This window comes from Pogona vitticeps, chromosome ZW-PAR (genome assembly GCF_051106095.1).
Source record: "Pogona vitticeps strain Pit_001003342236 chromosome ZW-PAR, PviZW2.1, whole genome shotgun sequence".
NCBI classification, from domain to species: domain Eukaryota; kingdom Metazoa; phylum Chordata; class Lepidosauria; order Squamata; family Agamidae; genus Pogona; species Pogona vitticeps.
The window spans coordinates 5310678-5332652 of NC_135800.1; the positions used below are offsets into that span (position 1 = coordinate 5310678).

General features: G+C 54.0%; 2 protein-coding genes across 11 annotated transcripts in view; both read left to right on the forward strand.

Annotated features, from left to right (window-relative positions):
- The first annotated feature begins 143 nt into the window (after positions 1-143).
- CZW-PARH9orf43 (chromosome ZW-PAR C9orf43 homolog) lies at positions 144-10412 on the forward strand. Of its 4 annotated transcripts, none has more exons than XM_072985073.2 (12): positions 144-257; positions 1652-1855; positions 3250-3430; positions 3735-3834; positions 5278-5411; positions 5971-6049; positions 6943-7034; positions 7366-7576; positions 8003-8063; positions 8155-8219; positions 9417-9582; positions 10017-10412. In XM_072985073.2, the coding sequence occupies exons 2-12, from the start codon at positions 1693-1695 to the stop codon at positions 10274-10276; spliced, it is 1512 nt and encodes a 503-aa protein (XP_072841174.2). In that variant the 5' UTR covers positions 144-257; positions 1652-1692; the 3' UTR covers positions 10277-10412. The 4 variants fall into 4 exon arrangements, with proteins under 4 accessions (XP_072841174.2, XP_078238757.1, XP_078238758.1 ...); XM_078382631.1 differs by lacking the exon at positions 144-257 and adding an exon at positions 779-1202; XM_078382632.1 differs by lacking the exon at positions 144-257 and adding an exon at positions 1226-1510.
- A 412-nt stretch (positions 10413-10824) lies between these two features.
- The window catches only part of RGS3 (regulator of G protein signaling 3), a 35916-nt gene continuing 24765 nt past the window's right edge, over positions 10825-21975 (forward strand). The window contains exons 1-8 of one of the 7 annotated variants that reach the window (XM_072985060.2): positions 10825-12054; positions 13604-13747; positions 15642-15692; positions 16952-17010; positions 17940-18034; positions 19004-19072; positions 20781-20841; positions 21716-21809. In XM_072985060.2, the coding sequence (XP_072841161.2) occupies positions 13606-13747; positions 15642-15692; positions 16952-17010; positions 17940-18034; positions 19004-19072; positions 20781-20841; positions 21716-21809 (571 nt within the window). In that variant the 5' untranslated portion in view covers positions 10825-12054; positions 13604-13605. Of the gene's footprint in view, positions 13748-14236; positions 14410-15641; positions 15693-16951; positions 17011-17939; positions 19073-20780; positions 20842-21115; positions 21230-21715; positions 21810-21975 lie in introns of those variants that run through there. The other 6 variants (XM_078382627.1, XM_072985062.2, XM_078382629.1 and 3 more) reach the window with 6 other exon arrangements.

Here is a 21975-nt window from a genome sequence, read left to right on the forward strand (position 1 = left end):
TAACGGCCTGACCTCTAGGAAGGCGGGCTGTGGTTTTTCCTCTGGCCCGCTTATGGGAAGGGGAACCGGAAGTTAGAGACCGAGCAGGGTTCAATGCCCTCGCTCGCCTTCCCTTCTCTTTCTCCCTACCAAGAGGCTCCCGCGCAGAGCCTTCTGGGAAAGGCCCGGAGGAGGCGTGACGCGATAGCCAGCGCGCCTGGGCGACGAGGGCGCTTCGGCGTTGCTTAGCAACTGACGCCGGGCCCGTCTTGGCCCAGGTGCGGGGGGGGGGAGAGGCCTAGCTTTGGGAGGAAGGGAGGGGAGGGGGACTTCGGCGCCCTTTTTTCCTCGCGGGCTTTCTTTATTCTGGGTTTGAGGGAAAGGACGCAGAGCCGCCGGGAGGGCTGACAGGAGGGCCCTGGGGGGGGGGGCGGCAGGCCTGGTTCTCCTCAGGAGTCGTTCCACCCCCCCACCCCAATTCCTGAGGAGAACCGGCCCGCTCACCGGCCCCCAGAGCCCTCCTGTCACCTCAGGTTGGGAGTGGGTTTTTCTTGCCAGGGCCCAGCAACCCTTCAGCCGCCCCTATTCCCTGTGTGTGTGGGGGTCATAGGGGAAGCCAGGCTGGGCCCCCCTCCCTCCTTCCCAATAGCCCAGTGAGGACACAGAGGCCTTGACTCCTGACCCTAACACCTGGCCCTCTTACTCCCTGGGAGACCCCCCCTTAGCCTGGTTGGGTGGGTCCCTTCCACCAGTGGGGGCTTCCAGGCAGCACAGGGGGGGGGGCTTTGCTCCAGAATTGGGGCAGGGTGGAGTTTTAAAACCCACTCACCCCATCTGCTCAAAAGAGTGCCAGTGCTTCTGGTCCTCTCTATCTCATCCTCTCAAAAACAAACATTTCGTTTTGCTCATCCCAAGGATTCTGGAAGGCCCCTCAAAGTTGGTCAACGAAAGCATGATGATGGCGATGATGAACATACAGCCATAAATCAGTGTTTCCACCAAGTTGCTCTGAGAGTAAAACACAGGGTGCCCCCCCTCGTCTCTTCCCTGAAGATGGGACCTTTCTGGCTAGTAATCATCATCCCTTGAGTTTTGCAGGGAAGGGGGACAGTCTAAAACCAAAATGTCTCCTCGGTGAGGCTATATTTTCAGAACAGGAAAGGCCAGGAGAAAGCAGGTCACCCAAAAAGTAACCAACCACCTGCTGGGCTGTGAAACCGCAGGTATGATAGTGACTGCCTGCCATTTTCATTGCCAAGGCATTAAGGAGTCCTTCAGAAGTCAATTACCAGTAACATGTCTCTGGTGGAGAAAAGTCCAGATTTCTTTCTGTCCGTGTCAGAACCGTGGCTATTAAACTGTGACTTGAGCAAGAATAATAAGGGCAGCCTCTAGGAAAATGTCATAGGTTGTCTCTTGTCTCAGGGCGCGGTGCTTAAACTGCAATACTGCAGTCAAAACTCTTGCTCAAGACCAAGGTCCAGTCCCAGGTAGCCGGCTCGAAGTTGACTCAGCCCTCTATCCTTCCAAGGTCTGTAAACTGAATACCCAGCTCACTGGGGTGGGAATGTGTAGTCTGCATAATTAAAATGCAAGCCACCAAAATGCTACTTTAAATGCTGTGGGATGATGGCATATAAGCAGCACCCTTTGCTTTGTTCTGTCCATGCAGCCCTGTCCTATCTTTCCTGAATCCAGCACGTCACTGCCAGAATGGCGACCGTTGACGCCAGCTGGTGGGATGAGACGGTTTGTAACATGATGGCTTGCCAGCACCCGCCCTGTTGGGAGACCATGTGGAGGATTGAAAACGGGCATCCTCGGATCTTGCTAAGAACCCTTGATTCACTTCGGAGACAATCTCCAGAATATGAAGGTAAACAGCAATTCTGCTGGAAGAGGAGTTTCCGTTTGCATAACGCCTTCCTCTTCCAGTCGGCACTCCGAGGCCGGTCTGTTGGCTTTGAGACCAATATTCATTGCAGCCAGTCTCTGGCCGTTGTGATGACAGTCGCTTGAAAGCAAGAATAATGTAGCAGCCGTGCTGTTTGCTGGAAGAGGTGCTCATGTACTTGGTCAGCTAGCACTTGCCAAATTTTTGTAGTCCTTCCCTAGAGGTGGCTATTTATCCCAGTCTTAGACCCAGCCTAGAGGAAAGTGCTTCTTTGGCTTCTTTGTTGGAGTCTAAAGGGCCAGAAATGTAAAAGAGGAAGGCAGTTTGGTAAATAAAATGCAAGTGCCCATTGTGATGCATCTTAATTCCTTCGCAAATACAATCTTAATTCCCTTTAAACAGCTGCCTGCAGGAGGAACTGTGCAGATACCTCCTTGTCCTGCTGAACTGAGCACCATTCTGCACTCCTAGATTTTATTGGGGAGTGGGTGGGGGGACAGAGTTCTTCTAGCAGCGGCTTACTAAAGTTATGTGTGGAAACTCGCATGTGCCAAAGGGAGCAACAAAGAACTCAAATGTGTTTGCCAGCCCCCCTGAAGGTGGTGGAAGGACGGGTTTGCCAGTTACACATCCATGTGTATTGCTAACGGTAGGAAACAGGAAACGCAAGATCTTGCCTTCCTGGGCTTCAGTGGTGACTGAACATCCTGCATAGATAAGAAGAGGTAAGCCTTATCCCCTCTTTCTTCTGAAGAGGGCAGAGTAGCATATCTGGTCATTACACTTCTTCGCGATGACACTCCTGTGAGACAGGTCGCCCTGTCCACTGGTTCCCTTAGTTTCCTGCCGGTTTGCTATTTCTTGTTTTGTGTTTAACCTAAGAATGTTTCCAGCTGTTTGTGTTTGAGGAGGAAGCTTTTGACTACGAGGCACATTTCTAGGTTTGGCTGTTCTTCGGAACACAAGAGAGAAATTTCTCTTACAGTATATATCTGTGTATTTTAAACAGCTTTCTCCGTTTATACTTCTCTATGTAGTTAGAATATTTAATATAGATATTAAACAGCTTGCCTTGAAATCTCTGAAGAATTACTAAGAAAAAAGTAGAAACACATTTTTGCTTTGCCAGACAAAACCAAAACAACATGAAAAAAGAAACATAAGGGTGTTTTTGTTTTATTATTTTGTTTTGGTTTTGTCTAGCTGTGCTTACATAGACTAACTTGGCTACTGCTTTGATATTTTTGTTTCATTGTGGTATCTGTACATAAATGCTGTTTTATTGCTTTGGTAGTGATGCTTGAAACAGGAGTAAAAGGGGGTGCCTCCTTCTCTGCAGTGTGAGAATTGTTCTCACAGCAGTGTCTGTGTTTCAGAGGAATTGCCAACACTGAAGATTGTTGACCTTCCCCTCAATTATTCCCAAAGAGAGAGAATCAAAGGCAACAGAAGTTTGGCATCCCTCTCCAAGACCATCTCCGGCATCAGAGAGGCCAGGCGTATTCTTTCAAACTCTACCTTGAATGAAGCGTTGATCCCTCTCACCTCAGTGCTGAGGTCAGCATAATCATCTTTTAAAAATGGCAGGGTTTGTGTCGTTACATGATATGCTTCTGAACCAATCTAACTCCAATTTGCAAGTCCCTCCCAATAGATGTTGCTGCCCGAAATAGAAGATTCAGAACCTGTAAAAGCATGTGCTCGCATTCACTTATTTGTCATGACCCTAGGAGCTTTTCTTGAAAATTGTCCGGAGCTGGCTAAACACACAGGGCTTCTCTTGTGCAGCTTTTATTTATTTATTTATAATGGCCCCACGCTCGGATGCTTTTTGCAACTTTTTTCTTTTTCCCCTTTGTAGTTCTGAAAAGAACTCTTTCCCAGGGCTGAACTCCAGGATGGAGTCTCACACTCCCCACTTCGCATCAGTAAACTTCAGCTCCTGGAGACCAGCTGAGAAAGTAAGTGAGCTCCTGAAATTCAGGGACGCAGCTGAAAGGGTTAAGGGAATGACAGACAGGGCACTGCATCATCTCAGAAGGGTCAGTGATGCTGTACCCCTTCCATCCTTCCCTTCCTTCATTGGCTCAGCTTATATACTGCCCATCGAGCCTGCGGCCGCCACCACCACAGCAAAAAATGACACACACAAAAATGACATAAAACAGCTCAATTATAAAATAAAATATAACATTTCAAACAATATAAAAGACACTTAAAAAGCCCCAAAATATATTCTAAAACACCTAGACATTTAAGGTGGCAGTAATCGATTACATTGGCTATTGGCATCAAATTCAGTGGGCTCTGTGGAGGACATGGTTTGAAAGGCCTGCCGGAACCGCCAGGTTTTCTGTTGTTTCTTAAAAAATCCCTAGCGAAGGGGCTAGTAGTTGGTTCCATAGCCAAGGAGTAACCACCAAGAAAGCCCGATTTATTGTTTTCTCTCTCTGGGCCTCTCTTGGAGTCAGCACCCTCAGCCCTCCTGCCTGTTCTGTGCTTGGCCTCACGTCGCTGACATTAATTCATTGGTTTCAAGTGTTAGAGAAACCCAAAAAGCCTAGGATCGTGCTTCTGGATTGTAACTGGAGTATTCTCTGGAATGCTGTCAGAAAGAGAACTTCTCATCCCCAGGACCAGTTGCCGCCTGTGGGTGTCGCTGCACTTGGAGGTTAAGTTGCTGTATTACCTCCCCAGATCCCTTCATCCATTGTCCATTGCAGTACCAGCACAGCTCATCCCCTATGGGCGAAATTTATCAGTGTGTTTACTCAGAAGCAAGTCCCATTCATCAAATCTCTTTCTCTTACCGGTCCTTCATCTTTCCTCTTTCGTTTTATGTGCTTTCAGTGTTTCTAATTTTCGAGTCGCTTTCGGACTCGATTTGGACCTTAATCGGATCAGTCCCATCCTTTGCTTTCTTACCTTACTGTTTTGGCAGTGTGATTGTTTTATCAACTTGTTGAGAAACCATGTTTTTTCCCCTTCATTTACTGCCGGCCTTTGTTCCCCTTCGATGAAAACGGCTATAGTAACGATCTTGTGGTCGGCGTCATTTATACGATTACCCTTTCCCACACACACCATAAATGCTTAGGGACAAGAAATGTAAAGTTCTTAAGCCTCTGCCTTGGACTATAAAGAGCTGTGTATAATTTAGAGATAGGGAACAGGTTTGCTTTTCATCACTTGCAGTGTTATGAAAGGCTATGAATGATGTCTGGAAAATTCAGATAATACTCCTGAGCTTCACAAAGCCAGGTGAGAGAGCTCTCATCATCATCAGGGATCCAACACGTAACCATGAGTACTTATTGCGCTTCTGTTCTGTGACCGTTACAAACTCTTTGGATGTAGCTAGAGGGGTTTTTTCCCCCCTGATTGCCTGATTTCCTACCATTTAGATACAGGTGGCAGATCTTGGTGAATTTGCTGCGCACCAGATGGATTTCCTGCCTGCCTATGGAAACGTAGTCTTCAGGTGGATCCCAAATATGAGGCATCGGCATTTGGAGCCCGAGAAGCTGACCTCCAGAGCGTGAGTTGCAGGCCCGTCCGGCCTGACCCGCCCACCCAGGGCGAGCCTGAAGCAGCTCCCTCTCCGGATGCGCCATCTCCGAGAACGCCGCAGCCTTGAGAGGGGCTGATGCTTTTCATGACCAGCAAGAGGCACGTTGTGGCCGACTCTGGTCAGTCCGTCCCCGAAAGCAGAACCTCGTCACTTCTGAAAAGAATGGCTGGGTTTGCTTATTTTATTGAATTTGTTTCTGGCGCCTTTTCAGCTCAACACAAGCACTGGTTGCTTCTCAAAGTCATCCTAAAATACTAAGGGTGGATGTAAGGGTTGTAAGTTTGGGCGGGTGGGCAGTCCAGGAACTGGGGAAGAGGAGCCTTAGCTGGCAGGGGATCCAGGCAACCGGAAAGGGAGCTTGGCAGGGACGTTTCCACCGCTGCCCTTACTTCCCTGTACTCTGAGGTATTCAGCAGCGGTCGCTGGAGAAGGGTGAGAGAGTGTTCTTGCGTGGCTGTCTGTTGCCCCTTCCCCTACGTTCTGCCTTTGACGTCCATGATGTCAGAGGCCCCATTCCTTTGTTTAGAGCGATGTCCACTCAGAGGATGTGCGTGAAGGAGCTGGCTTTGGAAGGCATCCTCTCTTGCAAGGACAACCAGAAGGTGGTGAGTTTGATTCCTTGCCAGGCCCAAATTCTGCTGCTGGTGGATGGGAAGCTATTCCATTCATTCATTCATTCATTCATTCATTCATTTATTCATTCATTCATTCATTCATTCATCCATCCATCCATCCATCCATCCATCCATCCATCCATCCATCCATCCATCCATCCATCCATCCATCCATCCATCCATCCATCCATCCATCCATCCATCCATCCATCCATCCATCCATCCATCCATTGCATTTATACCCCGCCCATCTAGTTAATTGACCACTCTGGGCGGCTTCCAACATATATACTGTAGTAACAATTTAAAAATAAAACAAGATTTTAAACATCAATAAACAAGTTGTTCAAGATGGGAAAATAAGGCAAAAAGAGGAAGAAGAAAAAATCAAGTTTTGACTGCAGGGAAGGCCTGCCTAAACATCTAAGTTTTCAGTTGGTTTTTAAAGATGCCCAGCGAAGGGGCCGCACAAATCTCCGGAGGAAGGTTATTCCAGAGGCTACCATCCAGTTGTGTTGCTGCGGGCTTTCGTTGTTTGTCTCACTTGCTCTGTGTTTCTGTCCTTAACATTTGTCTGAAGGACAGAAACCGAGAAGATTTCCCAGGCCTGGAAAAAGCCTTCCAGGAGGCCACTGAGCAAATTGCTGACAGGTGCCTCCTGGAAGGGAGGGTTTCTGGTGAACTGAACACGGTTCCGGAATGAAGGAACAAGGCTGAGCAAGGCAGAGGGCAAAGAGGTTCTTCCTTGGGTGCCCCTCGCTTTTGGGTTCCTGATGCCAGAGGCCTCTCTTTTGCAGGAGGGACAGAAATATTTGGGATGACAGCCTGGGAGGGGATTTCAGGCTCCCTGTCTCTTGATCAACTGGGATGATCTCATTCCACAGAAAACCAGGAAGTCAAACAAAGTCCCTACAGGGGGTCAGCCCTATCTCCTTCATCTGAAGAAGAGGCAACAGTCTCCTGTCAGTAAACCAAAGTAAGTCGCTCTCAGCAAATCTCCTGGGTTTGTAAATGGATGAAGGGGAAGTCCTGCCAAGGACGCTCGCTAAGGAGAAGGCCCCCAAGACCGGTGGCACCTTCAAGAAGCCAAGAGAAGACTCAGGAAGCCTCTGGCTTAGGATATGTGTCCCCCAGTTTCCCAGGGCTTTGTCGTGATCTGCCAAATTCTGATAAAAAAAAGTAGGAGGCGAGGTGGGTAAAGCACCCCCTTCTCCTGGGCAGGTGGGGTTGGCTGTGTTTTGCATGAAGCAACGAGAGACCTAATGTTGTTGTTTTTTGTTTGTTTGTTTGTCTTTTGCTCTGTGCAGTCCTGGAGGCAAAGACGGGCATTCCAAAGAGAACTCGGTGAGGCAGGGGCTGCCCTCCCCGTGTCAGCTGCACCTGGCGCCGGTGACGCCTCTCTCCAAGGAAGGGGCCCAAGCTCTGGAGGATGGAAGCCCCACGCCAGAGAGCAAGGAGAAGTTCTTCCCCTCCTTGACCATGCAGAAGGCGCCCAGTCGACACACATTCGGGACGAAGGTAAGCCGGGGCCTACCTATGGGGGCCTTTCCTCTCTGCCTCCTGCATCTCCTGTCCTACTGTTCCGTGTCTTGCGCTGCTTTTCCATGCCAACAGAAATCTCACACGCCCAACCACCACATCACTGAGATGGGGTTAAGATGGCGGAAGAGAAACGTCTCAACTTCTCTGCCTGATTTTCCAGTGGGGGGGGGGAACGGTACTGCACGTGATGTCCAGGATTTCTTGGTTGGCTTCTCTGGCTGGGCTACTCGTCCTTGCAAGGTGAAAAAAGCTGTCTCAGAAAAGTGGGAACTGGTTTGCTTCTCATACTTGGCGGAACAGAACAGTGACGTCCCCCCTTTTCTCTCCTTCCTTGCTGGGAGGCTCTGGAGTCTCGGCACCTGCCTCCGTGCCTGACAGTTCCATTGTCGTGTCTTTCTTTAGGTCCCTGCGAAGGAGAAAGGCCCCAGAAGAGCCTCGAGCCAGCTGAAGCTTCCCTTTGGAGGTGTGGATATCACAGTTCCAGGGCTCCCCTGTTCCCAAAAGCCTGGCTAGAGAAAGAAAAGGCTGATGCCCCTCTTCTGGCCTTCTTTCAGGGCTGGGGCGCGCGAGGTGTCGGATGCCTGACCGGGCAGAGCAGCCAAACAGAGCAGACACTCAGGTCAGTGAAGGAGGCCAAGCCAAGAACCTGCCCCTTGAGAGATCTGGAAGGACCAGACAAGGGATGAGGGTCGCCGGGACACTGCTTCCTGCCCTGGCATTAGCAGAGCGGGTTTCTTTTTACAATGACTTGAGGTGTTCATTGGTTTCTCTTGAGATCAAATTCTCAGAAGGACCCTCGCATGAATAAGGTGCAGTAAACAGTGGGATGGCAAAACGCGCTATCCCGGAGCAGTTAAAATCCTAGCATTATGTCAGGCAAAAGCATCCAGCTGACTGCAGCTTGGGAGACACATCAATAAGTGCAAGGCTGGCAGGAGGAGGAATCCACCACAAGTTCCATCTGCTGCTGGTTAGATAGAGAAGCAGGGGATCCCAAGACTCTCAGCCTTTGGTGGGCAGACTGCCTTCTCGGGCCCCTCTGGCCAGCTTTCCTCCCATGCTTAGGCCAAGTGCATTTTGGAGCCTTTCTCTCTCTGCTTTGGGAGGTTTGCTGCCTTTTCCCCCTTCTCCCCACCTCTCTTTCTTCACCGACTTTCTTTCCTTTACAGATTCTGTTTCTTTTCTTCAAATCTTCCTTCTCTTATTTTCTTTACCGGGTGCAGCGGGGAAGGAGACATCCGTCTGGAGAACTTGAAAAAGGAGCCCCGTACGTTATTTCTGGCTCTTGTTTCTTGTTTGTCCTCCTTTGGTCTTCGTTCCTCTCCGCATTATTTCATTCTTTGGCTCGGTCAGGGAAGGAACCAGAGAGCAGAGCAGGCAGTTGGTCTGAAAACGTTGGGTCGCACATTTCTTTGCTTTCGCTGAGTAATGCTGGGTGTTCCTTGTTCTCGTGGATCCAGCTTCACACCAAGCCAGGATGGATTGTCGCAGGAAGCAGCCCGTGGGGGCCCTTCTTTGTGAGCAGTCCCAGCACCTCCCTTCCTAATCAGGGCTTCTCCCAAGTTCTCAGCAGGAAAGAAAATGATGTAGGGCAAACTTAAGGTCTGTGCCCCAGGCCGGCTCTTAGGGGAGACCCGGCTGCTGAAAAGGGTGCTGCCGAGACATGGGACAGTGGGGTGCTTCTCAATCCTGCCTTTGGGCGAGTCCTGAGAGGATCCCCCACAAAAGCCTTCAGGCATTTGCTGCTCGTAGCAGCAGAGCTTGGAAAGAGGTCCAGGAATTAAATGTGTGTCGGGGAAACTCTCCTTTGAGCCAGGTGCCGGATGGTCAGATGCAGAGAGCCGCGATGGCGGCTGCTGCTTCTCCCCAGTCTGCAGAGGACTGGAGCTCACTGGGACCGTCGGCGGGCCCCCCTCCGAGGAGGAAGAGGTCGGTGAAGTTTGTGGAGTTCAAGAGCAACACAGCCAGCCTGTATGTGGGAGGTGAGTGGTGCCTGGCCTCCCCCCTCTGGACCCTGCCTTGTGCTGCAGCGACAGCCATTCAATCTCAAGAGCAGCGAGAGGGGGAGAAGTAGGGGTGGGGAGAGAAGCATCCGTGCCGGGGAAGAGGAAGCCCTTTGGCCGAGCGGCTCTCCGCTCCCAGGCGCTTTCTCTGTCCCGGGGTTATAGGTCTCCGGGAGGCCGAACCAGCCAGCCGTGGTTTCTCACAGGCGGGAGCCCAGCTGGGCTAGACCCAAAGCCCATTGGCCGTCTTGTCCGCCTGGGGGCCCGTCTGTGGCCGACCGGGGGGCGTATTGGTTGCATGCAAGTCCACCTTCCACTCACTGAACGGCGGGGCCTGTGTGTCTTTGTGTGAGGCAGCAAATGCCAGATGCGCCCGGTTCCTTCCCCAAGCATTTTCTTTTTGCTTTCCTTAGGTCGTGATGGTTTTATTCCCCGCCTGTCAAGAACGGAGTCCAAGCACACCCAGTATTGCCAGCACCTTGCCAGCCGGAAGGAGGCCGCCCCGCTTCCTCAGAAGGAGCCTCCGGCCATCAGCAGGGACCTCTGGACCCAGGAAGCAGCCAAGGAGCCCGAGGAGGAAACCCTCCCACAGTTCCTGTCCCCTCCTGGGCACCCCCCTCCCCCTCCCCCCTCTCCCCTGATCTCTGAGAGCAACGGCCACCCTTCTCCCTAGATCCGGCTTGAAGCAGCGGCGGGGGTGTGTGTGGTTTACGTAGTCTGTACCCTTCTCCATGGACGCCTGTTTCTTGTTCTCAGAAGAGTATTTGGGTGCCCTTGAGTGTAGCATAATTAAAAATCTTGCTCCTTCAGTTGGCTGCGTGTGTGGCCTTTGCCCCTCAGCTCCCCCCCCCCGGAAGGAGAGTTCCCCCTCTAGGAATAGCTCGTTTTGAGAGCATCAAGGCAGGGAGAAGCCAGCGGAGACACACGGAGGAATAAACCAAGCTCATTAGGCAAAGAGAATTGACATGCAAGGCACGCTCTGTTCGGGGTGGACAGCTCAAAGGGGACCCTGTGCTGTTTGTCATGCGATTAAGATTTCGTTGTGCCATGACCCTTCTGTTAAGGCCGGCTGTAAAAACCTTCAGCGGTGTGGCTTTAGGTGTTAAGAACAACCTTAGAAGGGCAGAGCTAGAAGGGGTCCTACAAATCATCAAGCAGGGTGGGGGTGGGGGGTATCAAACTCTCAACCTCTGGCTTTGCAGCTGGAGCCCCGAACTCTCGAGCTATCCAGCAGTCTTGCGTTCCCTTCCCACCCGCCCCTTTCCCCGTAATACTCCTCTTGCACAATCTCTGAACAATCTTGAAAGCAGGTTCACAAAAGCGGCCCCATTCATAGACGTATCTTCTCCTCTGTGCTTGTGTCCCGTTGTTTTGAGGGCCTGGGTGGCCAGAAGGAAAGCAAAGATTTAGATTCCCCAGAAGTCCCCCTCTGGGCCTGCCATACAGAGGACCGGGGAACATGGTTTTATAAGCCCGGTTCCATTTAGTTCAGTCCAGCCGGATAGCTATTTTTGGGTGTTTCGGTTTCCACCGTGTGGGATTCCCTGCAGATCAGGCCTCCGCGCTGCTTACTGCCACCGCAACTTGTGAAGAAAGGGAATTGCACCAGATTCTTGGGCGGGGGGGGGGGGGAGAGAGAAGGGGCTCCACAAGGCAGCCTCCCTGGCTTCCGTCCAGAGAATGCCTTGGTCTTGGCAACCGGCGCAAGAGGCCAAATCCTCCCCTCTTGCCGGGGGGCCTTGGCAACTGTGCTGAAGAAGGAGAAAACACTTCGGAGACAACTCCGTCTTGTCCCTCGGTGGTTTTGCGCTTGGCCTTTCCTTTTGTTCCTTCTCTGCCCACCCCACCTTTGCTCAGCGCTCAAGCTCAAGGGCTGTCCACTCCTGGCTCCTTCCTTGGTGCAGCCACTGAGGAGGATTTTGACCGATAAAGCGCCATGGGGGACGCAGCCGACGGACCCCTGCCGTCGCTCCCAGGGCTTGGCGTGCCCGAAGAAAAGGTCCCCAGGGGTGGACCCTTTTGACCGTCCCGTGGAGGTGAAGAGGGTGGCCCCGCGTGGAGGTCCTTGCCGAAGGCTCCTTCTCCTCTTGGACTGGTGAAGAAGAGGAGGCAGTCCGGGTAAGAGACACCTTGCCTTATTCTTTCCTGCAGAATTGGGGGAAATCGGTAAATTTCTGCACTTGCCCTGCCTTCGGGGGTCAAAGTCCCTGTCGCTTACTGGAGGCCCTTCTGGCAGCACAAGACCTAAGGGAAAAAATAGCCATTTCCTGGGGCTCCTCCTCTCCGAGATGCTTAATCCCTCCCGGCCATGTCTTTGTCTCCCTCCCGCCCAGCTTTCCTCCAGGCCGGGTCAGACGTTCCCGGTGGGAAAGGCTGCCTGGAAGCTCCCTCCGTTTGCTCCCAGCAGAGCAGGGCAGCCTTTCCTCCGAACGGTCAGGGGCTAGTTTGAAGGTATGTGTCGGGCTGCTCTTTCTGAGCACTGACTTGTGTGTGTGTGGGGGGTTGTGTGTGTGTGTTACTCTTTGTGTGTTGGGGTGGGGACCCCGTGCTGGGAGAATGGAAAGCAGCAGACGGGCAGGGTCTTCGGCTTGGCTCTTCCCTAGTTTGCTGTTGAGGCGATCCAGCTGTGCCGATCCAAGGAGGTGATCTTTGCAAAGAGGGGATGGGGAGGCAGGAGGGAGCCCTCTGCCTGTCCTCGTCGTCTTTTGTGGCCTTTTCTGTTGCCACCAGGAGGAACAGCCAGCTGGGTGACTTTGTCGGATCCCTTTTTAAGGAGCGGACAGGACGCAGCAGCCTTTTCCCCCTTGTGCTTTCCCAGCTCCCCGCCCCATGCCCCTCCGAGCCCCACCTCATCTGTGGGGTGGGTTAAACAAGGACATGATTGTTTAACCCCCCCCCTTTTTTTTTTAAAGAGTTGGGCCTTCTTTCCCACAGAGGTCTGCAGGAGGTGAACCCCCAGAAAGGCAGGAGTCGTGGCTCGCTGTCGGGGCCCCGTGGCCACAGGTAGCCAGGGGGGTGACGCAGGTGGCGAAGGCGGATGAGATCCGAGGTGCCAAACCTTGAGTGCCCTTTGCTGAGCCGCAGGGGCACGGAAGCCGCAGACTCTGTTGGCTCCTGGTGGCCGAAGGTGGATCGGACTCCCACTGGGAATTTTCCCGCTTGGGGAAAGAACCCTCGGCTTGGCAGAAACTCGGGTGAAGAGAGCGCACCTCTGCTGGAGCCCAGGTCCCGCCTGCTTCCCTCCCTCCCTCCCTTGGGAGCCAGAATTAGGGTTCAGCTCCATGAAGGCTGCAGCCGGGACTTTGGGTCGCCTTCCCCTCCCCTGGTTTTCCCCCATAGATGGTTTAGTTGGCTCTGAAAGGGAAGGACAACACCAGCCGTGGGGAGCTGCATCCCTGACAGGCGTGGGCTTGTGGGGCCAAGCCGGAGGAGCTGATTTGGGAGAGAGAACCCGCCGAGCAGGTGGTCTTGGATGGAGGAGGGGACACCCTTTCCCATCGTGCACGTTGGGTCCTGTCCCGGCAGGCTGGCTTTTCTCATGGACCGTAGGATTCACCTGTGAACTTTGTCCCTCTCCAAACAAATCCCTGATTCAGATATCATGTCTGTCACGGGCTGCTGCTTCCCCCGCCCCCCCTCTCTCTGGCTTTTATGCATTGCAACAAGAACAGTGGCTTTCACCATGAAAATAATTTTTTGGGGGGGTAAAAATAAATGCCAGTGTCTCTAGGGAGGCTTGAAGGAAGAGACGGTAGTCTTTTTTGGGAAGAGGTTCCTGCCCACTGGCTTCCCCCTCCCATCTTAAACATGGCAGTCCTAACGCTGGCCTACCTTGCAGGGTGGTTGTAAGGAAGAATGGGAGGACCGCTGTCAAACGCTCAGGGCGGCTGGGCCACCCGCTGCCACCTGAAAATGAGGTCTCCAGAGAGGATGAGATTGCCTTCCCTCCATGCCCCCCTCCCCGAGCCTTCGTCTCCTCGGCTTGTCTTTCTCCTTGCAGGGATGGACCCCGGTATCTGGGCCGACGGGCCGGTGCTGGAGGAAGGACGCCTCGGTGGCCCTCGGGCATCGTCCCCCAGAAGGCAATCGGAGCTGTTACTCAGGAGACGGAGGAAGATTAGCCGTGCGTGTGTGAAAGGCAAGGGTAGGTGCTGACGGGTGAAAGTGAGGGGGCCCTTGGGCAGAGGAGTAGGAACGCACTGTGAAGGAGGTGGCAGTGTGTGGGTGGGTGGGTGAAATGGAGCCCCCTGAGCCTCCCCTCCCATGTGGTGGACAGGTTTGTCAACCTCCCTGTCAGAGCAGGGAGCCTGGCCCTCTCTTCTGGTTGTGCCAGGACTCGGCGGCGGGTGCTGCGAGGACATTGGCCGAACAGGTGCTTCGGTCGTCCAGTCTGTACATCGGGAGGCACCCGAGGTCCTCCCGTGTGGGGCGGAAAGTCCCCGTCGCCCAGAGGGATCCCTGCAGCCGCTCGGTGCTCCTTGGCCTGCGAGGCGTGGAGGGTGTGTGTTTGGGAGTGCCGACAGGGGTGGCTCTGGTTTCAAACCCGCCAATGGCAGTCTGGGCTGTTCAAAGAGCGGCGGTTGGAAAGCCAGCCTCCCCCCCCCCCCTTGCCGGCTGCGTCTTTCCCCGGGACTCTGAGGGGAGAAAGAAAAGAGCGCTTGGAAACAGCCAGGCGTGGCGTTCAGGGGCTGCCAGAAGAGTGCGCGCCCCTGCAAGGGAGCATGGAGCGCAACCCTTTCCCCGGCGTCCCCCTCTCCCCCCAGCCAACCCACCCGTCGCCGCCTGCCTTCTGGATGAAGACGTACGGTGAGTCCTGGGCGAGGGGGTGTCCCAGGAATGGAGGAATCAGACAGCGGTCGCTCAGTGGGCACAGCCCGTGGCCGGGAGTGGTTTGTTCTGCCTGGGTCCGGCGTCTGGGTTCTCCGGCTGCTCCACACCCTCCCTTGGCAGCGGCTGCAGGGGCGGGCAGCTGTGTGCAAAGTGGAGGGGGGAAGAAACTGCCCATTCTCCCACCGCTTCCCTGCTCCTTTCTTCCCATGCAACAAGTCAAAGGACCGCCCGCCCTCTCCCAGAACAGGCCCTTCTGCGGCTGGGGAGAAACTTTGTTTTGTCGTATAGACCAGAACAGACACGGGGAGGAACAAGCGGGTGGCAGTATGTGCCTCTCCCACCTGCCCCTAATATCGTCGCTGCCACCGACCTCGGTCTCCCAGCAGAGAGCTGGCCCTCCTGCCTTCCTTCCCTGCTGGGTTTTTTTTTTCTTGGGAGCAGCTGGTTGAGCAGCGTGAGAAGGAGGTGGTGGGCCAGAGAGCAGCCCGTTTGGCCCCTTCCTACGGCTCGTCTGGGGCCCTGCCTCTTGGAGACGCAAAGCCACGTGGTCCTGCTGGACAGCAGCCCCTGGCTAAATAAACACATAAAATAGAATGTCTCCAGGAGAAAAGAGTTCATTGCTACTCCTTTGACGCCTCCAGAAGCAGCGCTTCACCATTTCAGGGAGGCCACCTGGTAAATAAGCATTTTTTTAAAATAACGGGGGCGAACCCCGCACCATCGTTTCTCTAGTCCTCCTGGAGATTCTTAGGGTGGAAAACTGCTCCCAAGACCGCCAGAGGAGGGCCACCAGGGCTTCCTTTGGAAAAGCGGACCTCTCTCAATGGGTTTCCTCAGGAGAAACCAGCCGTGAGTGAAGGTGGTGGAATCAGAGAATTAGAAGGGACTGTTGGGTGGGGGTGTCGTCTTTTTTTAAGCCCTCAGCGCTCTGAGCAGGCTCTGTTAAGTTGATCTCCAGCCTCTGTAAGAGACGAGAGCCGGCCAGCCTGTGCTTCGGTACCACCAGGGGAAGGAGGAGAGCCCCCCACCCCTTTGGAGACCACCTGTCGCATGAACAGGATGCCTGGACAGGGGGTGGTGGGACAGACACACTGCCCCTTGCGAGGGGACTGCTTGACCGTCTCTTGACTCTCTGTAGCTCCTAAGTCTAGGCTCCTTATCTGCTGGGAAGCACTGTTCCTCCTTGTCCCTCTCTTCTCTTCCCCCAGGGCAGCTGAAGCTCTCGATCCACGTGCAAGGCAAGGACCTTGTGCTCCGTGGTGAGTGTTCCATTGGGCTCCGCAAGGAAAGGGAGAGGAAGGCAGGCCAGGGGCTGGGACCCATGTCTTCCCGGGTGACGTGCCCCCAAGCCTAGGGACCCTTCCAACTCAGAGATTTTAAACCCCTCTGCCAGCGAAAGTCCTAGCCATTGACATGCTACCAATATGATCCTTGGACTTTCTCTGCAGGGGGGGGGCTGGCCTCTCTCCTCTGCAGTGAGGGCAGAACCACTCCAGGTAGGAGGTTGGTCTGTGCTATTGAGCTGGCTGGGGCTCGGAGCCCACCAGGCCAGTTCCCTGTGTGGCACGTTAGAGGAAGTCGGGCACGCAAAATGTCATTTGGCACCCTGGCATAGAACTGTCTTTGCCTCCAACCCGATGCACCAGCCGGGAGGATTTTGAAGAGGCTTTTACTTGTGGCAGACATTACATGCCACGTGTGTACATGCCTATGCGCATACACAGATGCACACCTCCCGCTCTTTGTTAGCTCCTTCCTCCAGTCCTTTCTTTCACCCATTAAGGACAGATTGACCTTCACCCCAACCTGGAATCTACTCAGAGCATGAACATGCATCAGAAGAGGCTACAACATGTGGGGGGGGGGTACTTGTTCTGCCCCCAGTTTTTCTCCCATGACACTTCGATTCAGCGTTACCTCTCGTTATCCACCCTTTTGTTTTGTTTTTTCTTTAAACCAAGGGGCTTGAATATGGGATGCTCATCCTTGGGTGTTTTTCATTTTGATGGTAGAAAAATCTGCTCTTTTGTGGAGATTGCTGCTGCCCCGTGCCGGTCCCTTGCACCTGGAAATTGGTCGGGCATTTATCCTGCTACTGTATTCCCGTTCCCCAGCAGGGTTCAGGATGGGTGGGGTGGGCGGAAGCAACATCTGTATCTCAGCACCTTCAGGAAAGGATCCTTGGATGCCCACAGCTGGACGCTTGAACCCAGGCTCAAATGAGGACCTACCACTGCGAACATGGGGGAGGGGGGGCTGGAAGTACAAGGCGATGTGTGATCAGATGAGGATGCTGAGTCAGCAAGGAGGTAGGAATAGAAAAGCCTGGGAATGTAAAAGAGGCCGGAAGGTGTCCAGGGAAAGATCTGTGTGTGTGAGAGAGAGAAAGGGAGAGTGAGCAAGTGTGAAGCCAGTGTTCAGTCGATCCCTCCTTTTTGCTGTTTCCAAAAGACCCTCCCTCTGCCTGTTGGAGACATTACCTGATCTGTTCCTTTTTTCTCTCTCTTCCCCCATGGAGTCATGGAAGCCAAAGGTCTGATGGGGAAGGCATGCCGGATTTGCGACTCCTTTGTCAAGGTGGGCTCGTGGTCCTCGAGGGGGGGGCAGGGCTGGTTCTGTGACCCCACCCCCACCCACCCTCTTGCGGTGATTTCCCCCAGAGAGCTCCTGCCGGCTCTCTCAGCTTCCTTCCTTCCTGCCTCAGGCCCTCCTCCAAACCAAGCTGCTGACTACATTGTCTGCGGGCATTGATTTTTGAATGTGCATATATAGATGTATATATATATACACACACACACATATACACACACACATAGAGTCCAGACCCTTCTGTGCACTGGCAGCATCTGAGAAGCTTGAAGAAGGCAGCAGAGGGAGAGGCGCTGAGCACTGAGGAGCAGGTGTGAGATCCAGGAGGAGGTGGTGGCTGGGGGGGGGCAGCGGCATCTCAGCTGGTGCTCTCCACAGCTGCATCTCCAGGTTTGGGAAGGAAGGGCAAAGGCCCCTTGCTTGCATGCGCTCTGCAGTCCGCTGCAGCTGGGGGGGCGAGGTAGGATCTTATCCCACGTTCAGGGAGGCCGGGGTGAGCATCTGAACAAACCGCTCCCCCCTGCTTCAATCCACGGGCCTCTTCAGAGCAGAGATTCTCCCGTCGACTCCTGGCCTCGGAAGCCCACCAGCCCCGGGGATTGGTTCCCTTTGTTGGGCCCGCTTTGGGGAGCAGAACAAAACCCGTCGGGGTTCCTTTCCTTCCCCGCTTCCCCACCCGCACCCTGGCTTTGCCCCCACCAGCAAATGCTGATGTACCTCCGTGGAAACCTGAGGTTTTGTGGGTTCTGCTCTTGGCTTGCGATCCGAGTGTTCTCCCCGCCCCGCCCCCTGCCACAAAAACGGCTGGCTCTCTTTGCTCAGAAGAGGTAGGTGGGTTGGAAGGTGTGTGTGTGTGTTTTTTTTTCCTGGCAAAAGAGGGTGGACCCTGTGCCTTTTCTCCTTCTCTCCAAATCAAGGTCTCCCTTGTGCCGGGTACAGTCCGAAAGTGCCGTCAGAGGACCGGAACCGTTTCGGACAGCAGGAACCCCGTCTTCCACAAGCACTTTCTCTTGTGAGTACCCTGGCGTGGTGTGGGGAGAGAAAAAAAAGAGGCAGAATATATATATGTGTGTGTGTGTGAGAGAGAGAGAGAGCTATAGCATCTCTGTCCTCACATACCCCAGGCAGGCACAGAGTCAGGATCATCCTAACCAGAGCTGTTTCCACTTAGCCTTGTTTCGCTCCCTTTCTCTCTCCTGCTCCCCTGCTATTCTGCCCAAGGTAAGAAGCCTCACGCATGGGGAGCTGCACAGCGAGATAAGGAGTGACAGGCACTGTTTGGCTGCTTCCTTGCCGCTTAAATGCCTTGCCCCGTGCACAGAGCCAGGTTGCCCGAGCTGTCAACAAAGAGGCACGCGTGCACAGACGTGCCTCCTTCGCGGGCTGGGCTTCTCGCCCCCCCCCTTTTCAGGTTCCTTAGCTGGATCGCGCCTGGGCGCCTAAACCAAGCGGTGGGAGTTTTCCTAGACGCTGCGTGATCCTCGAGTGTATGTCGGTGGGGGGTGTCAAGGCAGAGAAAAAAAGGCTTTCTGAAAGTTCTGTGGCCTGCGGTTGCACGTGGACAAAACGGGGAGTTGTCTTCGGCCGCCGGGGTTGGAACTGAAATCCTGAATCTGGAACAGGATCGGCGCTGAGCGAATGCATCTCCTGGGTTGCATTTCCTTTCATTCGAACGCGTTCTCGTGGCTTCCGGCTTTGCCCTCCTTGTTCGCGTCCACCAGGCGCTGGATTGTTATTTTTTTTTTTCAGGACATAACTGAAGGGGCTTGAAGGGGTTTCCGGGAAAGTGATCCGAAGACTTGTCCAGCTTTGGGCAGCCTCCGCAGCCGGTGCGGTGGCTAGCTCTGGCGGTCAGACGCGAGCAGGCCAGAGAGCAAACCGGGGGGGGGGGTCAGCGTGTGGACTTGGCCATCCTGGAAGGCGGCTGATTCTAGGGGTTTTCGGGAGCCGCATTACCGCATTCTCTCCTTGGTTCTTCCAGCCCTTTGCAAGAGGAGGATGGGCGGAAGCGATTGCTGGTCACCGTGTGGAACCGCCGACGGGATTCTAGGTAAGGAAGAGGCCAGGGAAGAGGCCCGCACCTCTGAGCTGTCGTTTCGAAGCCCCTGGCCTGACTGCTGGTTGGAAGCACCTGTTGTGGGAGAGGCAGGCCTGGTCGAGAGACAGCCGTGGGATTCAGGGTCAGGCCAGAGACCAAGAAGGCAGTGAGGGTAACCATGTGGGAGAACATGAGGTCCTCTGCATCTGGCGCAGGAGGTAGCTACACCAGTATGCCCTTCTCCGATCCCCCTGATCTGAGAAGGGCATACCCCCCTGAGTAGAGCTTCTTCCTGGTGTACACGTCCCTTGGAAACTGCGGATCTGACCCTGCTGATAGTAGCCTTTGTGTGTTGCAAGTCTGTTCATAAAAGTTGATCCAGTGCCTGCCTCCCTCCTGTCCTTCCGGAGACAGCTGAAGGCTGCAGGCTTTTTTTTTGGGAGGGGGGGATTCCAGGTTTTTTAATGCCGCTGGTGTAGTTCTGTTCACTATGTTAGACAATTTTGTTTGCTGACATTTTAGGAATCTCGGCACAAAATCTATGTGATACTACTGAAAGTGTGTGTATGTGTCCCCCTCCCATAGTTATCCAGGGGAAGGAAGAAGAATGGAAATGTTCCTTTGATGCTATTTATAGCGTCCCTGAGATGAACTAATGGCGCCGACGCCTCTGGGGAGATCCCATCTCAGACACATCTTGTTTGGACGCTGAATAAAGTGGCCCCTGCAATGGGGGCATCGTTGTTTTCTACCAAAAGGAATAACCAAGCGTTCTTCCCCCCTGCAGAGGATTTAAACCAGTTGGCCTAATCAGTTGACTTTGTCATAGTTCTTTTCTCGAACTTAAGTGTTATTTATATGCCAGGTCCCTTTGTAATTCTCTGGCTGGCTGTCACACTGCATTTCCAACCCGTTCGGCTCTGAAGAGGAGAGAGCATCAAATGTTTTCAGGGATGGGGAGGGAGTTTGCTAAAGGGAGCTGTCCAGCACGCTGGACCGCTAGGGGGCCTCTGTGGGTTTTGCTGGCAGGGCCCCACAGTCACACGGGGCTGAAACAGGGCTTTGCTGGATATAGGGAGCTGATTTCTTCCGAAGCTGGCCTTTGGCCCCCTCTTGCTTGGTCTCGCCTTCTTGCGCCAGGCCCTCAATTAACCAATTCAACCAATGGTTTAAATCGTCTCCAGGAGGCGAACTGTTCAATGATTCCCTTTGGCAGGCTTGCTTTTCTTCTCCCCCAGGCAACCCTTGCTTTGAAGTGGGGGGGGAGAGCGAGGGTTGTGTGTGTCTTTGGCTGCAAAGCTTGGCGGCTGCAAAGCTCGGGGGGCTGGCTTGCCCAATGCCCTAAGGTAGAATCACTCAGAGGAAGGCGTCTTGAGCCAGAGGAAGGCGTCGTGAGCCTTTCTGCTGTGGCCAGCGGGAAGCTGAGCACCCACTGTGGCTGGGCCACCCTAAGGATCTCTTACTTCCAGACAAAGCCATGCCTAGCTCATTCAAGGAGAGATCAGGGTAGGCAAAGTATCCTTCCTCTTGCGGAACATTTAGAAGGCCTCTGACCGAGGCCAATCCTGTGCACAGTGTCGTTTCCCCCATCCATGGGTCTCCTGGCCATGTGGGGGGTGTCCTGGGAACATTGAGGTGTTGGGGGGGCAGCCTTGTTATGGCTCTCTTCTCCTTCCCTCCCTCCCTCTCACTTTCCTTCTCTCGGCTGGTTCCTCCCCAGGCAGAACGAACTTCTCGGCTGCATGAGCTTTGGTGTGAAGAGCCTGCTGAGCGCGGGCAAGGTACGCAGGGCCCCCAAAGGGTGGGGACTCAGCTGGGGTGGCCCCTTGGGAGGAGAAGGGCCTCCGGGCGCAGGGCAGGCAAAGTGGGACAAGGTCCACCTCTTGGGCTGAGCAGGGACTGGGGGGGGAGCTGAGCCTGCCTCGGCGGAGGTGTTCGTCCAGCTTCTCTGTCCCTCCACAGTTACATACAAGCCTTCAGAGGCAGAAAGCCAGAGAGCAGAGAATTCCGGGGGGGGGGGCTGGGATGGCTCAAGCCCCCCCCCCATATCCCAGGCCGGTTGACCTTTGAATGGCAGGCACTGGGGAGCTTTTAGAGAAGAGGCTGAGAAAGAGAAGCAGCAGGTCCCCCTGCCAGCCACGTGTCAACGTGGGCAAAGTGGCAACCAAGGTTAACAACTTTCTCTCTTTTAACATCCTAGAGCCAAACAGATCATGATAGGGATTGTTAAAGTAAACCAGCAAGCAGACACCCAACACACGTTTTGGGGGGCAACACAAATGTGAAAAAATCTCTTTCCAGAGCCCCTTTCTTCTCTCTCCTCCACCCCCCCCCCCCGTAATTGTCAGAGCCACCGCTGCTTAAACATCCTCCTGAACAGTGGATGCAAAAACTGGTCTTTAGCCGCTTTAATGGGCCAATCCTGTTGCTCTTCCTTCCAGCAAAACTTCAAAGCAGGCCAGGCCATTGTTTCCTGGTAAGGGTGGTGGTGGACAGACCCTGGGAGAAAAGCAGGCCCAGGCCAGAAGGGCCCCGTTTCCTAGTGAGCCAAAACATGTTGGCTGCAAAGAGGGAGGGAGACTCTGTGGGTGCTGGAAAGGAAGCAGGCAAGCAAGCAAGCAAGGAAGGCCTTTCTCTGTCCCTCTGCCCACCCAGGAGATCTACGGCTGGTACTACCTGCTGGGGGAGGACCTAGGAAGAACCAAGCACCTGAAAGTGGCCCCAAAGCGTGCCAAGCAGGAGGGCGGAGGTGGGTTACTCGTGAGCAGACCCCTCAGGCAGAGGAGAGGAACCAGCGGAGCAGTGTCTCTCCCAAGGGTCCCCCATCCTGACCTGGATAAACCAGCATCAATCCATGGCTCTCATTGGACTATCCGGCATCCTTTCTTGGAGACCGCCTCTGAGCCCCTCCTCCT

Excerpts from the sequence above, each read along its gene's own strand:
- CZW-PARH9orf43 (XM_072985073.2), top strand. The coding sequence starts at position 1,693 with ATGGCGACCGTTGACGCCAGCTGGTGGGATGAGACGGTTTGTAACATG. Across the intron at positions 1,856-3,249 it reads ACAATCTCCAGAATATGAAG|AGGAATTGCCAACACTGAAG; the intron begins GTAAACAGCAAT and ends TCTGTGTTTCAG. Across the intron at positions 6,050-6,942 it reads GCAAGGACAACCAGAAGGTG|AAAACCAGGAAGTCAAACAA; the intron begins GTGAGTTTGATT and ends CTCATTCCACAG.